Source organism: Mesoplodon mirus, assembly GCF_964341445.2.
Source record: "Mesoplodon mirus genome assembly, chromosome: 7".
In the NCBI taxonomy this organism is placed as follows: domain Eukaryota; kingdom Metazoa; phylum Chordata; class Mammalia; order Artiodactyla; family Ziphiidae; genus Mesoplodon; species Mesoplodon mirus.
The window spans coordinates 85481309-85498082 of record NC_138983.1 but is presented as its reverse complement, the minus strand read 5'-3'; the positions used below and the strand labels follow the sequence as shown (position 1 = coordinate 85498082).

The 16774-nt window shown below is 48.5% G+C and overlaps 1 protein-coding gene across 1 annotated transcript in view; it reads left to right on the top strand.

The window, feature by feature from the left end:
• Window positions 1–16774, top strand: part of LOC309808841 (forkhead-associated domain-containing protein 1-like) — a gene marked incomplete at both ends in the record, with an annotated part of 99491 nt that overhangs the window by 68201 nt on the left and 14516 nt on the right. Inside the window, 5 exons of the mRNA XM_082629413.1 lie at window positions 2122–2229; window positions 4986–5069; window positions 6104–6256; window positions 7108–7303; window positions 16569–16669. Coding sequence (XP_082485539.1) covers window positions 2122–2229; window positions 4986–5069; window positions 6104–6256; window positions 7108–7303; window positions 16569–16669 — 642 coding nt within the window. The remainder of the gene's footprint in view (window positions 1–2121; window positions 2230–4985; window positions 5070–6103; window positions 6257–7107; window positions 7304–16568; window positions 16670–16774) is intronic.

Sequence of the window (16774 nt, the reverse complement as noted above, 5' to 3'; positions counted from 1 at the left end):
TCTTAAAACACATTTGACTGCGTATTGAATTCTACAATGGCAATTCTTTTCTTTCAGCACATTAGATACAGCATTAGATATGTCACTATTGTCTTGTGGCTCCTATTATTTCTATTTAGAAGTCATCTGTAAGCCTAACTGTTGTACCTTTGCATAATCTGTCTTTTTCTCCAGTTGCTTTTAAGATTGTCTTTTCCCTTGATTTCCAGCAGTTTTATTATGGTTTATCTAGGGGTGGATTCAGTTTTATTTACCTCGTTCAGAGTTCGTAGGGGCTTCTTGAATCCCTAGCTTGGTGTTTTGCCTTAGTTCAGGCGCTTGGGCTCTGTACCACACAGGCAGTGGGGAGCTCCTAAGGCTTCTGAACAAGTGACTGATGCAATGACATTCGTGGACAGTAATCAGGGTGAAAATGATAGTTACAATTTCTCACGTACTAGGCGTTCCCTTGAACATTTCATCTCTTCATCTTCACAACAGCGCTGTGATCTAGAAATCATCCTCTCCATTTTACAGATGAGAAAGTCAAGGCTACTAGTTACTAGTAAAGTAACTAGCCCAATGGCACAGTCGGTTTTGTCTGACTCCAGGTTCGTCTGACTTCAGTGACGCTGGCATAGCAAACAGCCACATGCTACTGTTTACACTGAAATTAATGAAAATTAACTAAAATGTTTAGTTCAGTTCCTCCGTCACACTAGCCCCATTTCGAGTGCTCGATCCCCAGATGTGGCTGGTGGCTGCCGTATTAGACAACACAACCTCGCTCAGAGTACCTGTACCGCTGCAGAAATTTCTGTTGGACAGAGCTGCCTTACAGCTGGGTAACTCTCAGAGTACCGTTAAGATTGCACTGGAAGAAACTAAACTCGAGGCGAGGAGGCCAGTTGTCACAGTCCAGCTTGCATGTTAGAGGGACTGGAGGACAGGCGTGAGACCAGCGAGTGTGAGGGAGGGAGCAGGGCGGCCGCTGAAGGTGACTCTGAGGCTTGGGGACGGGAACGGGGGCTGTTCATGCAGAACACAGATAAGGGCAGAGTCCAAGGCTGGACTTGGCTTTTGCAGCATATGAAAAAGGCTGCTGACATAGAAGTCAGAGCATGTTTAGACCTGGGAGAAAACTAAGGCCCAGAGAGCTTAGATGACTTTTCCAAGGTAACGGAGCTGGGTAGAGGCTCTTCCACTGGACCACACTACTCAGAAGAAAGCTCTTAAGGGCTTTTCTGGGTCTTTTATTACATCCCTGTGATCCCCCTCTTCAGATCCGTAAAAACACAGCCTGTGAATTTGTTTCAGCACAAAAACTTTCCATTTATTTATGAGAGTTTGCCTCATTTCCTGTTAGTGCCAGGGCCCAGGGCTCAGCAGGTGCATCCAAGAATTGAGCAGCTGTGAGGCCTACACTGGCCAGCCAAGGGTAGCGTGGAGCACGCCCAAGCTTACCGTGCGTTGACTGTTACCCAAGCAAGGGGGGAAAAGTAGGCAAGCTTCTCCACTTTAAATGCCTTCCTTGGCAGGCTGCAGTTCTTAATAGACATTGCTTTGGCAAGCCTCCAGAGAGGTTACCACCAGTGAGTGTGCTCAAAGTGGTGACGACAAACAGTTATGATAATAAACCCAATCATAACATTTCCAAGTACCCATCACGAGTTATTAGAACGAGACTGTACGGCGGACAGTCCCGTCCACCTTTCATAGGTTACAACAGTACTTAACACTCTCACAGAGCCCTTAAGCACTATTCCACACATTGAATCCCCACAATAACTCTATGCAGTGATACTAGTATCATCATCCCCATTTGACAGATGAGGACACTGAGTCACGGAGCAGTGAAATAACTTTCCGAGTGTCTTACGGCTTGTTAGGGACCGAGCTGGGATGGGAGTGTGCGGTAGAACATAGTTGAGCCCCGGGTGCAGAGCTCGGCCCTTTCCCGTAGGGGGCAACTCCCTGTGAGTTTGCCTCCACCCTGTGCATGCCTGTGACCCCTGCTGCTGGGCTGCAGCTGTCCCTACCCCTCAGGGGCTCCCCCACTGCCATTAGCCCCCCCAGAAGAGTTTCCCCAGAGGGCATGATGATCACATTAGCAGCAAGCCCACGCTTTCATCATCCTTTCAGGTTGAAGAGAAGCTTCGGGAGGATTCCAGAAGGAAATTGCTTCAGCTGCAAGAAATGAGGAACAGAGAAAACCTCATTAAAGCCAATTTGGAAAGGGCAGTAGGTCAGGTAGGCGTGCTGCAGAGCCCCTTCACGGGCCCGTGCTCTCCAGGGAATCCCGCACCCAAGCGGCCGGCAGGGATGAATGAGGAGGAAGACGGCCTGGCTTAGTTCACCCGCTTATCTCAGGGGCAGGGCTTTGTGCGGCTTCCGCGTCCCCGTGGATTTCACTAAAGAGGCTTTTCCTTCTGGGAAGCTGCCCACTCCAGTGTTTGCTGTTGCCTGAGACCCTAACCAAGCAGCCAGTCCCAGCTCAAGGCCCACCCCAGTGAACCAGCTGTGCGGTTCCCTCTTGGGAAGGGTTTGAGCTCTTGACTCCGGTGGTGTTTCTAGCACTTTCTCCTTCACATTTTTTGTCCTGACATTTAGAGCGATCTTTCTTCCTCTGGGCCCCCAAACAGATGCTACAGTCAGTGTCCCCAGGGAAATGCTACATTTCTGTTTGTTGGTTTGTTTGTTTGTTTGTTTTGTTTGGCCGAACTGCGTGGCTTGCAGGATTTTAGTTCCCCGACCAGGGATGGAACCCGTGCCCCCTGCAGTGGCTGCATGGAATCTTAACCACTGGAGCGCCAGGGAAGTCCTGCCACTTTTCTTAATAAAGTAAAACCCAGAATACCACAGCTTATGCCAGTTGGAGGTGGGCAGGGTGGGGAGAGGGCCATTTCCCAGGCCTCTGACCCAAGATGGCCCAGTGGCCCTTCCTCTGACACGTGGCACAGACATGAGGGCCAGAACATGCAAACGAGCCTTCACCAAAGGCTAAGGGAGAGCAAACGAGAACCCAAGACGGGGCACTGGCCCTCCAGAACACAGCCCACCGAGGGCAGCCCATCTTGGACCCCCTCCACGAGGCATCCTCTCCTGGCAGCCACGGCTCCAGGGGGACCAAGAACGTTTTGCGTGTATGTGTTTGTGCTTTTCTTTTTCTGGGAGAGTGAGTCCACCTCATCACTCATTGGATGCTCAGAAGGATCTGTAAACCACCAAAAAAGGTTAAGAACCACAATCCTCAAAGGAGCCCTCCGTCCCACCCAGCCCAGTTCCCAAAGCCCTTGCGTTTGGTAGCATCCAAGCCTGAACCATCAGTGTGACCGGAATTTGTCCCACGCGCTAAACTTCAGAGGCACCCACAAGTTAAATGACGATGCTGACCCTCAGGCAGGTTTGAAAGCCTCTTCAACCAACTTCAACCAACTTCAACCATCATCCCTGGTGTCCTTTCTCCTGCAGGTTGCCGACCCCTTAGCAAGGCAGAGAGCCCGCCAGCCTGGGCCTCCCTCCGTGCACCTGGGCTACCCCTCACCTTGCTGGCACTCTGCACCCACGGCGCACACCCGCCTTGAGGGCATGATCTGCGCCACTTGCCGAGCGCCTGGTCATGGCTCTGGCCAGGGGTCATCCAGGAAGACCCTCAGAGACACTGAGATTCCTCCAGGTCTAGACTCGAGAGAGAAAGGACGAACGAGGCTTCTCTGCGCTGCCTGGGCCTTCCTGCTTCACCCCCTTGTCTCCACAGCCCGCTCCTGGCCTGAGGTCCTGCCCTTCCCCAGGCCAGTGACCACAGGACTCAGCCCATCGTCCAGCAGGACCTGTCCCTCCCCACCCCCACCCCCCACCAAGCAGTCCTGTAGGGCGCCTCTGGTGATAATGCGGGCCATTGCCCACAGGGCCCTCTCTACATAACCTCTTCCTCGGGCGAGCTAGGACCCTCCCTTGGCCATGAAACCAGCAGACGACCCAGAGTCCCTCCAATCACCCGGCTGGCTTCTGGCAGGATGACTGCAGAGGTGTCCTTAGAAGAGTCACAATTCCTCTACTTGGCTTCCCAGAGCTCCCTGGTGTGCAGCAGACTCCTGTGTCTTAGGACCTGTTGACGTTCTCATTGATTCCGTGGCCCTTGTGGTCTTTCAGTGCTCTGTTTTAGAGCCTTTCATGACCACATTTTGCCAGTGAGCCAAAAACCCAGGCCAAGGGCCATCACGTTGGGAAATTTCCAGAGAAACTTGGGCTTCTTTGCCGTTCAAGTCTCATGAGCCTGGGGCATCTTGAACTCGTCATTCTAGAAGCCCTGATTTAATTTAACTGCGTTGTTTCATCATCCGTAATATGAAGACACCAGCATCAGGGAGGCACTCAGTAAAAACTGGCTGAACTGAAGGAGAGGACTTTGAACATCTGACTTGACAGGTGTTTCTGTTCTAAGCATTCGATGAACGTTTATTGAGTGCCTGCTGTGTGCCAGGCACTGCACCAGGCTCCGGGGACCTGGAGAGGAATACAGGAGACGTCGTCTTCAGGACACAAGGTCTAAGGCACAAAACGGCAGCAGGCAGCTCCTCCTTCTCTCCCCAGGAGCCCTTGCTGATGACACGAGTTACCCGGGCTGACAGCCTCAATGTTTATCTCACAGCCTGGTGCCAACGTAGCAATTACGGAAGAGCGCTCCCGGCCCTGGACTTCCCACTGGATAATTGGCAGCAAGTGGCTCTTCCGAGAGCCCGAGACGTGTGTGTGCTGACCGTGTGCGTCGGCTAGGTTAGGCGGGCACACCTGAAAAGTCATTAAAACCTGCTGTCCCCCTCTCTTGTGTGGGCACTGCCCCTTCCGGTGAGAGGTGAAGGTGTTAATTACCCATAAGGACCACTGAAGGCGTGCAGAGCCTTCTCACCGATTTCTCCCAGACCCAGCGACGGAGGCGCCTCCCCCAGCCTGGCCGCTGCAGCTGCGCCCCTCACCTCATCCCCTTCCCTTTCTTTGTGCTGCAGCTGGAGCTTTTCAGAGGTCAGGTCCTCAAGGCCACCTGCGGACGCGTGAAACCGGTCCAGGACAAACCCGTCTCCAGTCAGCAGGCTCGTCTCTCTTCCCCACTTTCTCCTTCAGGGACCCGGGGCTCCAGACACTGGGAGCATATGTTCCTGTTTTTTGTTGGTGGCACATAATTTTCACACTGTTGCTACACCATAAAGATTTGTTTTGATTTTCTGGGATTTCCTGGCTTTTCAAGTAAAAGCCAGTTAAACTCCCTTGCAGTGTTTCTGTGAAAATCAAATTAAACCACCCAGGGCTGTGTCTGGTCGGCAGACCCGCACGGTGAACCTCCGTTAGCCCCGCGAGGAAAGGGGCGGCCTCAGCATGGACGGTGCGTCCTCGCTCGCTCGTTCCTCCTGAAGTGGCAGATGGCAGTGAGGGTGGGCCTCTGGCTGTAACGATGCCTTATTATCCTTCCGTTTATCCTCTCCAAGCCTGGGTGTCAGCGCGCGGGTCACAAGATCACACCACGGGCTTCTCTCGGATGACCTCCTTTTTAGGAGCCCACAGCATCAGGCTCAGCGTGATGAATCCCTCCCAGAATGCAGAAGAATCTAGAACACACTCGTGGCCACATGACAGGCCTTTGGCTCTTAAAAAACCATCTCTGATCCTGTGAAACATGCCCCGGTGACAGAGCCAATATCCACCCTCCAGAGCCATCCCCAAAACACGCCAGGACCTCCCTCCTCTGAGCTTAAGCTGAAGCCCTCCAGGTCCCCTCCCCCCAGAGCCACCCTGCATTTTAATTAATTTATTTATTTATTTTTGCTGGGTTGGGTCTTCGTTTCTGTGCGAGGGCTTTCTCCAGTTGCGGCGAGCAGGGGCCACCCTTCATCGCGGTGCGCGGGCCTCTCACTATCGCGGCCTCTCTTGTTGCGGAGCTCAGGCTCCAGACGCGCAGGCTCAGTAGTTGTGGCTCACAGGCCCAGTTGCTCCGCGGCATGTGGGATCTTCCCAGACCAGGGCTTGAACCCGCATCCCCTGCATCAGCAGGCAGACTCCCAACCACCGCGCCACCAGGGAAGCCCCACCCTGCATTTTAAATCTTTTTTTTTTTTCTTTTTCTCACCAGTTACTAGAGAAGAGCAGCAGGGTCACAGAGGACAATATCAACGTTTGGCAGAAAAAGCAGACCCTGCAGAAGGAGACCCAGCTCAGCAGCTGCAAAGAGGAGGAAATCACCCAGAACATCAAGAAGCTGAAGACATCCTTAGACAGTTGCCAGGTGCCCCCTTCTCCATTCCTCAAATGTCCCCTGTGTCTCATTTTTGTGCTCCTTGTTCAGGAAATTGTCCAGCTCTGCTTTTAGTCCACCTTTTCTCTTGTTGGAGAAATCTGTTTGAGATCAGAATACAAAGGACCTCCAGAAATGCCTCCCAGGTGAACTTGGTGTGGCCAAGGAGAAGCTGCCCGACACACTCCAAGTACTGCCTTTGGGAGGCCCCAGACCCCGGGGGAAAAAAACAGCCCCGTGTTATTTCCAGAGAAACCAAAGAAACCTTCTGCTCTTTATTTGCAGTTTTCTTTTCTGTCCCAGCAGTGGAAGGCTGCTCTTACCCTTATTGGACCAGAGGGTCTGGCAGAGCCCCCACTTCATGGCCCCCATGCAGGGATCCAGGTTATCACATCAGGCAGCTGCTTCTGCTTTCTCTGGAAATATGCAGCTGCTATCTGGGGAGTCTGGGCAAATGTTGGCTTGTCAGCACTCTTTCAAATCAGGAAACCGCACTTTATGACCAGCTTGTGTGTTGATCTCAGCAGGAATTCTGTAACCAAATTTGCTTCCCCTTTCAGCCAAATCGTCCTTGGCAATTTGGCTTTGGAATTGCCTATACCTAAACAAAGGGTCTCTTTGACCATCCAGAGTCCCAATTAGAGTGCACGTGAAATAAAAGCTGCCTCCTTCCTTCTGCCCCCCAAAAAAGGGAAGTAGAACTGGGCCGTCACAGGGCGGCCAACATACGGTCCTGCCTGCTTCACGGGCCCGTCAAGAACACTGCTCTGTGCGGGTCACAACCATCAGGTGGTATTTCTGGCGATGGTGCCCGGGCTCCTCACGACCTCATCTCTTTCCAGGCGTGCATGACAATGTCTTGCTCTAGCAATGACCTGAAGAAGGAGGTCGACCTCCTGCAGCACCTGCAGGTGAGCCCACCTGTCTCAGGGCTCCAGAAGGTGGTGCTGGACATCTTGCGCCTGTCACTGTCCTGGCTGGAGGAAACGGAGCATCTCCTCCACGAGGTGGGGATCCAGTTCTGCAGCTCCGACAAAGGTGATTGAAACTCTTTTCTCACATAGTTACATGACTGAAATATTGCGTTGAATCTGATCACGATGGGACATCTGTTGAGGGAGGCTTCTTAGGTATGTGGCCAAGTGTTCCCTTCTCCAGACTTCACTTTGCTTCACCACTTGAGAAGCAGTGTTCCTGGAAAAAAGTACACAAGTGAGATGTGATTACTGGAGAAAAATGAGACGTGACAGAGTCAAAAGGAAAAATCGAAATTATGCTAAATCTTCTCTCTCAGAAGTAACCATATATATACATATATAGAGTAGAGACGTTTTTTAGAGCAGTTTTATGTTCATGGCAAAATTGAGAGGATGATACAGAGATTTCCCAGGTACCCCCTGTCCCCACTCATACACAGCCTCCCCCATTTATCAGCATCAGCACCAGAGAGGTACAGTTGTCAGGACTGATGAACCTACACTGACACATCCTAATCACCCAAAGTCCATGGTTTATATTAGGGTTCACTCTTTTTCATTTTAATTTTATTGGAGTGTAGTTGATTTACAATGCTGTGTAGGGGTCACTCTTGGTATTGTACATCCTATGGGTTTGGGCTTGGACAAATGTGTGATGACATGTATCCACCATTATAATATCATACAGAATCGTTTCACTGCCCTGGCCTTTCTCGCCTTCTGAGATGGCCCACGCTCTGTGGAGTGTGTTTCTCTCTAAATAAGTCCACGTCTTACCTATCACTTTGTCTCTCACTGAATTCTTTCTGCGATGAGACATCAACAACCTGAGCTTCATTAAGTCCTGAGACCAGGAGGTCCACCAATAATGAGGCCCACCCCAGGGAGGACCCAGAGGCCCTGTAAATCACGATGCTCCACCGGGAAGATGGTCCAGTCCTGAAGGTGCCTTTGATCCCAAATCTACTGCCCTAAGCAGAAGCCAGGGAGCATGGTGGGGGATGTGGTTCAGATCAGGCCATCTCTGAGCAGATTGGTGGATTCTGTGCACAAAGCCCTGGTATTACGTCAACTCGATTTATGAGTTTCACTTCTCAGGTCACTCTGTAACTACATAGTAACAGAAAGTACGCAGAATTCATTAAAAGCCACCTGTGGAGTCCACAGAGGGGAAGTGGGGTGGGTGAAGTTACAGATCAGGGATGTGGTAATAAAGCAAAATGATGATAACCCATAAACCCAAATATCTAGAAACTGATATTCTAGAAATTGAGGAAAGTAAAGCTACAAGTTTAACAAAATAAAAAGAAGCAAAGGAGAAGCCAACTTCAAAGCCAGCCTATGCAATTCCTCCAGGGCAGCGCATGTTTGTCTGATTGAAGCCTGGCCCTGCTGTTCTTCAGTGCCTTCCTATTAGTGCCTTAAGTAATCAACATCTCCAGTAATCCCTCTGCAGTGTTCAGGAATTCAACTCGTCATGGGGAAACCTGTGGTTTGAGGACTTATGTTTTTAAGAAAACTTCTTTTCTTTTCAAAACTGGACATTTTTATTTCAAATAAAAGAACCTATCCCCCCCCCCCAAAAAAAAAGAAAAGTTTCACTGCCCTGAAAATCCTCTGTGCTCCCTCCCAGCCTCCGCGCAGCCCCTGGCAACCACCGATCTTTTTACCGTCACCATAGTTTTTGCCTTTTCCAGGATATCATGTAGTTGGAATCATACAACTTTTCAGATTAGTTTCTTTTATTTAGTAATATGCATTTTCGTTTCCTCCAAGTCTTTTCATGGCTTGATAGCTCTTTTTTTCTTTTTAAGTGCCCAATAATATTCCATTATCCATTCACCTACTGAAGGACATCCTGGTGGCTTCCAAGTTTTGGCAGTTATGAATAAAGCTGCCATAAACGTCCACGTGCAGAGTTTTGTGTGGACATGTTTTCAACTCCTTTGAGTAAATACCAAGGGCGCGGTTGCTGAATCGTGTGGTTAGAGTACATTTCGGTGTTTTTTTTAATTTTAATTCACTTTATTTTATTTATTTTTGGCTGCGTTGGGTCTTCATTGCTGCACACGGGCTTTCTCTAGTTGCCGCAAGCGGGGGCTACTCTTCCTTGTGGTGCACGGGCTTCTCATTGCAGTGGCTTCTCTTGTTGCGTTGCATGGTCTCTAGGTGCACAGGCTTCAGTAGTTGTGGCACGCGGGCTCAGTAGTTGTGGCTCACGGGCTTTAGAGCACAGGCTCAGTAGTTGTGGCACACAGGCTTAGTTTCTCTGCGGCATGCGGGATCTTCCCAGACCAGGGCTTGAACCTGTGTCCCTTGCATTGGCAGGCGGATTCTTAACCACTACGCCACCAGGGAAGTCCGTAGAGTACGTTTAGTTTTTAAGAAAACCACAAAACTCTTTTCCAAAGTGGCTGTTTTGCGTTCCCGCCAACAATGAATGAGAGTTCCTGTTGCTTCACATCCTCGCTAGCGTTTGGTATCGTCACTACGATCATATTTTGTGTGGAACTTCCAGGGCATTTTCCCATGGAAAGAGCTGTGTGATTCTAGGCAAGTTACTTCCCCTCTCTGTGCCTGTTTCTTTACCTGTAAAATGGGGATAATAGGGAATACTCACCCCGTAGGATTTTTGTGAGGATTAAAATGCATTGATACATGTAAAGTACTTAAAATAGTACCTGGCATAAAATAGGCACTACCTATCCACGTGTATTGATTTTTTAACTTTACAAAAGAATAATATCATATTATACCCAATTTCCTTTAGTTTCATTCCTAACAGTACATCTGGAGCATCCTTCAATGTCAATACACACAGATCTACATCATCGCTGTCACTGATGGCAAGGAACCCCATTCTGAAGGATGTACCGTAATTTATTTAGCCAGTCCTCTATCATGGGCGTTTAAGTTGCTTCCAGTTTTTCACACTTAATAGATGAGGCTGACATAAATATTATTCACACATACCTGTTCATCTTATCTTTATCATCCTAGATGTGGAAGGATATGAACCACTTTCATTCAACAAAGATTTATCACAGGCCTCCTAGATACCAGGCACAGTGCAGGATGGAAATATAATGGGGTCAGAAACAGGTAGAATCCAGGTTATGGGGTATATGGATGTTGGCTGTAAAATTCCTCCCTCTTCACTGTACATTTGAAATCTTTCATAATAAAATATTGGGGAACTAACAGGCACTCTCCCTGCGCTTGTAGATCTTAGGGTCTCAGGGAGGAATAGGGTGGGGCGTTAACTGAAAAATCACTCACATGTAAAACTTTAATCATGACAGTTGCTTTGAAGAAGTGCAGGGCTCTGACCTGGTCAGGGACGGCAGGGCACCTGCAGGGTGCATAGGAGTTATTTGCCAAAGAGGGGAGGGGAGGGCATTCTGGGTGGAGGGAGCAGCGTGGTGGGATCGAAGGAAGCATGGAGAACTCAAGGGGCTTAAAGAAATGGAGGCGGAGGGCAGGGACTGGTGAAGGAGGTCCACAGGGGCTGTATCATGTTGTGGCCGGGGGCTTGCAGAGCCCTGGTAAGAAGCTCTGCTTTAACCTGAGAGCAGAAAGAAGCCCACGAAAGGTTTTAAGTAAGGAACTGATGGAACAGGCTTTCATTTGGAGACAGTCATCTTGGCCACGAGTGGAAAAGGTACAGGAAGGTGGCCAGCACAGAACCCCGGGAGAGCAGTTAGGAGGCTGTCACAAGACACGATGGTGGCCCTCACTGTGGCAATGGAGGGGACGGAGCAAGAGAGAAGATTCCAGGGGCATTTAAGAGATGAATCAACAGGCCTCAGTGATGGAGTTAGATATGGCTAGAAGGGAAGTGATGGAGAGAAAGGGGGCTACAGGTCTCCAGGTTTCTGGCTTGTGTTAAAAGTACAGATGTGGTTCCTTCACTAAAATCCAGAGTAAAGAATGCCACAGGAGGACCCGGTTTGAGAGGGAAGATGAGTGTGAGGTGCCTGTTGACATCCAAAGTGAGGTGCCAAGGACGCAGCTGTCACCCTGGATATCCAACCGTATCAGTGGTGTGGCCCTGGAACCCAGAAGAACATGTGCCACATAGCGGGTGCTTAGTCAGATGGGATGGATGGACGGGTGGATGGATGGATGGTGATTAAAGCCATACGTGTGAATGGTATCACTAGGAAGAAAGTATTGAATGAGAAGTGTGGGAAACTCCAACATTTATCGTTGATCCTTCTTGCCAAAGCGCTCTCCAGGGAGGCTGCACAAACTTGACATTCTTGAAATAATGAATGAGAATAGAGGAGTGATTTTCAACTCCGGTGATTAAACAACCCCAGCCAGGATATGTCTAAGGTAATCCAGAAGGTGGTGCGAATTTCTTTTAAATGTGTTTAAAAAGAAAGGCAAGGCTTCCCTGGTGGCACAGTTGTTGGGAGTCTGCCTGCTAATGCAGGGGACACGGGTTCGAGCCCTGGTCTGGGAGGATCCCACATGCCGCGGAGCAGCTAGGCCCGTGAGCCACAACTACTGAGCCTGCGCGTCTGGAGCCTGTGCTCCACAACGAGAGGCCGCGATAGTGAGAGGCCCGCGCACCGCGATGAAGAGTGGCCCCTGCTTGCTGCAACTAGATGAAGCGCTCTCACAGAAACGAAGACCCAAGACAGCTAAAAAAATAAATAAATAAACAAATGTGGGGTTTAAGCAAAAAAAGAGAGGCAAAATCCAGATGAACTTTTCTGTAAGTGCCTGCCCCTCACCGATAGCGTAGAGAACAGGGGCGCTGCATTGCTCCCGGCAACCCAGCCCCTCCCCAACCCCCGTATTACTGTCGTTGTAATCATGGCAGAGTCTGAGTGTGCGTGAAACCAAGAGAGATGTGGCCCACGGTTCTAGCTGTTCTTCAAAATCAGAACTAAAACAAGGAAAGACCATGATCTCTATCCTAGTAATAGTGGGGCCAAGCAATGTGTGCACTGTCCCCTCCCCAGGCTTCAGGAGTCACTGAAGCCTCTGTCTCTAAATCTAGTCTTACATTCCCGTAAAGAAACATGGGTTGCAAAATTAAGCCATTGGGGGCTTCCCTGGTGGCACAGTGGTTGAGAGTCCACCTGCCGATGCAGGGGACACGGGTTCGTGCCCCGGTCCGGGAAGACCCCACATGCCGTGGAGTGGCTGGGCCCGTGAGCCATGGCCGCTGAGCCTGCGCGTCCGGAGCCTGTGCTCCGCAATGGGAGAGGCCACAACAGTGAGAGGCCCACGTACCGCAAAAAAAAAAAAAAAAAAAAAAGAAGCTGGCTCAAAAACTCTTTATGTGTTAGTCCACCATGATAAGTGATTCAAGGTACTTCCCATTACTGAGGCCAGCAGGGGATCCCCGAGTCACTCATCACCATACACAAGCAGTCCTAAGAGCCTTGTGTGTTCACAGTTCCTAAGAGGAGGGTAGGAACCATGGTTTGTTTAACTCCTCCTCGGTACTTGTCACTGTGTTAGTTGTTTTACGTGTACTGTGTACTTTCATCTTCCAACAGCCCAATGAGCCAGGTACTATTGTCGTCTTTATTTTGCAAGTAAGGAAACTGAGTATCAATAACATTAAGGAACTTGCTCAAAGTCACACAGCTGGTGCATGGTAGGGTCAGGACTCAAACTGAGGTCGTTGTGATCCTGGCACTTGTGCTTTTTCTGTGACCCCACACGCCCTCCGAAGATCCAGAGGGGTACCAGGTACATGCCCAGGTCCTAGAGGACAGGTTCTGTCGTTAACTTGAACAGAGACAAACCTGAGAGTTTCATTCCCTGGAGTGAAGGGTGTCTGATGCGTGCCGCGGGCCTCGCCCCAGCAAAGCCCCATTTGCATTAGAGCGAATAAGTCTGAGTTCAGGCTTTGGAGACCAGCTACTAAGGTGTGACTCTCAAGTGTGCGCTTACTCATTGTGTGAGCAGATCTCGACTTCTGTGTGCCTCTGTTTACTTGGTTATAAAATGGGGTTAAGATCTCACCAGGTAGTTGTGAGGATTAAACGACGTGGTACCCAAATCATAGGGTCACACATAAGCCTTAGGAAACGGTAGCTGCCATCCGCATCAGCCTTGAATACTTGTTGATTTAATGTGAACTAAATGTGGATGGCAAGCAGATGGGTATGCACACAGGTAGGGCAGCGTGATTTACTCACGCCGAGGTGCCTTTACCTGTGACCCCTGCCGCATCTCTATTTGACAGCTAGTCAGATTTTCTTAGCCGTGAGCACTCAGTTCTCTTCCCAGGCCTTCTTCCTCGGCTCTTGACAATGGGCTGCATTTCCTAGCTGCCGAGTGGTAAAGCTGGGACTCCATCCAGGTCCCTCTGACCTCAAAGCCCCTGCTCTGAACCACCATACTACCTGCCTTTTAAAATATTGTCCTAAGGGATAAAACGCACGTAACGAGCTAGGTCTGTAAAATCCTGGAATAAATCCCTCAGGGAAATCCAGGTTGAGTAACTATTGTTGGATCATGTCATGAGCAGCCCAGGAGATTGGGGTCACTACTAAAGATCTGATTGGTTAAGATATCACCTAACACCTGTCAGAATGGCCGTCACCAAAAAGAACACAAATAACAACTGTTGGCGAGGCTATGGAGAAAAGGGAACCCTTGTACACTGTTGGTGGAAATGTAAATTGGTGTGGCCACTACGGAAAACAGTTTGAAGGTTTCTCAAAACACTAAAAATAGAACTACCACATGATCCAGCAATTCCACTCCTGGGTATTTATTCCTCTAAAATGGAAAACACTAATTCAGAAAGATACATGCACCCCAATGTTCATAGCAGCATTATTTACGATAGCCAAGACATGAAAGCAACCTAAGTGCCCATCCACAGATGAGTGGATAAAGAAGATGCAGTAGGGAATTCCCTGGCGGTCCAGTGGATAGGAGTTGACGCTTTCACTGCTACGGCCCAGGTTCAGTCCCTGGTTGGGGAACTAAGATCCCACAAGCTGCATGGTGTGGCCCCCCCCAAAAATAGATGTGATATATCTATATCTATATTTATATCTATATCTATATCTATCTATCTATATCTATATATATATATAGATAGATATATATATGCAGTGGAATACTACACAGCCATAAAAAAGAATGCAATTTTGCCATTTGCAGCAACATGGATGGACTTGGAGGGTACTATGCTTAGTGAAATAAGTCAGACAGAAAAGGACAAATACTGTATGATATGACTTTTATGTGGAATCTAAAAAATAAAACTAGTGAATATAAGAAAAAAAGAAATAGACTCACAGATATAGAAAACAAACTAGTGGTTACCAGTGGGGAGCGGGAAAGGGGGAGGGACAAGTTAGAGGTAGGGAAATAAGAGGAACAAACTACCGTGCTCACTTCAGCAGCACATATACTAAAATTGGAACAATACAGAGAAGATTAGCATGGCCCCTGTGCAAGGATGACACGGAAATTCATGAAGCGTTCCATCCTTTTGTGACCAGAATGGGAAGGAAATTCAAAAAAGAGGGGATATATGAATACATAGAGCTGATTCACGTTGCTGTACAGTTGAAACTAACACAACATCGTAAAGCAGCTACACTCCAATTTTAAAAAAAGAGGTACAAACTACTATGTATAAAATAAATAAGCTACAATGATATATTTTACAGCACAGGGAATATAGGCAATATATTTTTTTTAATTTCACTTTTTCCTAATTTTTTTTAATTCTTTTCTTTTTTTTTTTTAAACCCCACATTTGTTTATTTATTTATTTATTTGGCTGTCTTGGGTCTTCGTTTCTCTGCGAAGGCTTTTTCTAGTTGTGGCAAGCGGGGGCCACTCCTCATTGTGGTGTGCTGGCCTCTCACTATCGTGGCCTCTCTCGTTGCGGAACACAGGCTCCAGACGCGCAGGCTCAGTAGTTGCGGCTCACGGTCCTAGTCGCTCCGCGGCATGTGGGATCCTCCCAGACCAGGGCCCGAACCCGTGTCCCCTGCATTAGCAGGCAGACTCTCAACCACTGCGCCACCAGGGAAGCCCATAGCCAATATTTTATAATAACTATAAATGGAATATAACCTTTAAAAATTGTGAATCACTATGTTGTACACCTGAAACATACAATATTTTACATTGACTATATCTCAATTAAAAAATAAAAAAGCTGCGACCTAAAAAAAAAAATCTAATTGGTGAAGGATTACTGTGTGGTCCCACTGGAAGACAGGAAACATCTAAGGAGGACCTTAAAACTTAGCTCCTCTCTCGTCCTGCCTGGTTTCTCAGCTTCTTTTGATAAGGGAAAGAAAGGACTTTTTACATTTATCTTTGCAAGCTCAGTTGATTGTGTCTATTTCTGCAAGACTTTGTTGCAAATAAAAGGATTCCCTGCATACATAGAAAATCGCTCTTTCTCAGATATCCAAGATATGCAGTATTTTTATGTGAAAAAAAAGAAAGTTGTAATACAATATGCACAGTGTTCTCCCCTTTTTTTCTTTTTTTTTTTTTTTTCAAATGCCAATATCCAACCACAGGAGAAATCTGGAGGAAAAGACATAAAAGTGTTGAGAGTATTATCCCAGCATGATAAGACTGCGTGAGCCTTGACTTTCCCTCAGTCGTTCAACTATTTATTGCAGCCCTACTGTGTGCCGGCCACTGAGGATACAGCGGGGGGACACTTTCCACTTTATGGGTTTCTGCCCTGTTTGGATTTGTGTAACAGGCATGTGTAAATTTTGTAACCAGAACTATAATCAAGAATTGCTGCTTCTCCCAGAGAAGAAAATCCCTCTTTCCAACAGCCCAAGTCCGCATCACCCATCTCTGCCATCTCGGGATCCACCCAGTGCCCCTCTCCTCACGCACCCTTCACATAAGCCAGCACAGCCCTTCACTCTCCAGCCTCTAGTCTCTCTAAAAAGAGAATGAGAGACCTAGGTCTGAATTCTGATCCTACTGCTTACCAGCTCCATAGCTTAACCTTGCTGGGCGTCTGTGTCTCACCTATAAATGCAAACACATTTCCTTGCTGGGCTGTTTGTAATGATCAGAAAATATCACGTGGTAAACTTCTGGCATGGTGCCTGGCACACGGCAAGTGGTTAATACTGAATAGCTATTATTATAATATTATTATTCTCACTCTTCCAAGCTGGAAATTCTCAGCAAGTGGCATTGTCAGAGGTCAAGGGCCCAGGCACGAGCCTGTTCAGCTCCCCTCCTGTCTCTCTCCGCACCCACCTTTCCTCCTTTCCCTCCATCTTCCCTCACTACGTTCTCTTTCCAAATGCAGCTCTTCCCTCCCTGAGTCTCCCCTTCTCTCTCCCTCCCAGACCACCTTGTGCACAAGCTCCTGAATCACGACCTCCTTCTTCAGCGTCTACAGCCTCCCACTCCATCTTTCTCCGTCATCAAACATGCACTTCAAGCTGGTGTATCTTCACTGGGACCACTGCTTCTTTAGCTCCTTTTCTACTGCTTGTACTCCTGTCCCACTAAGACCTTGAAGTGCATTACACCCTGTGTGCTCACCACCAAC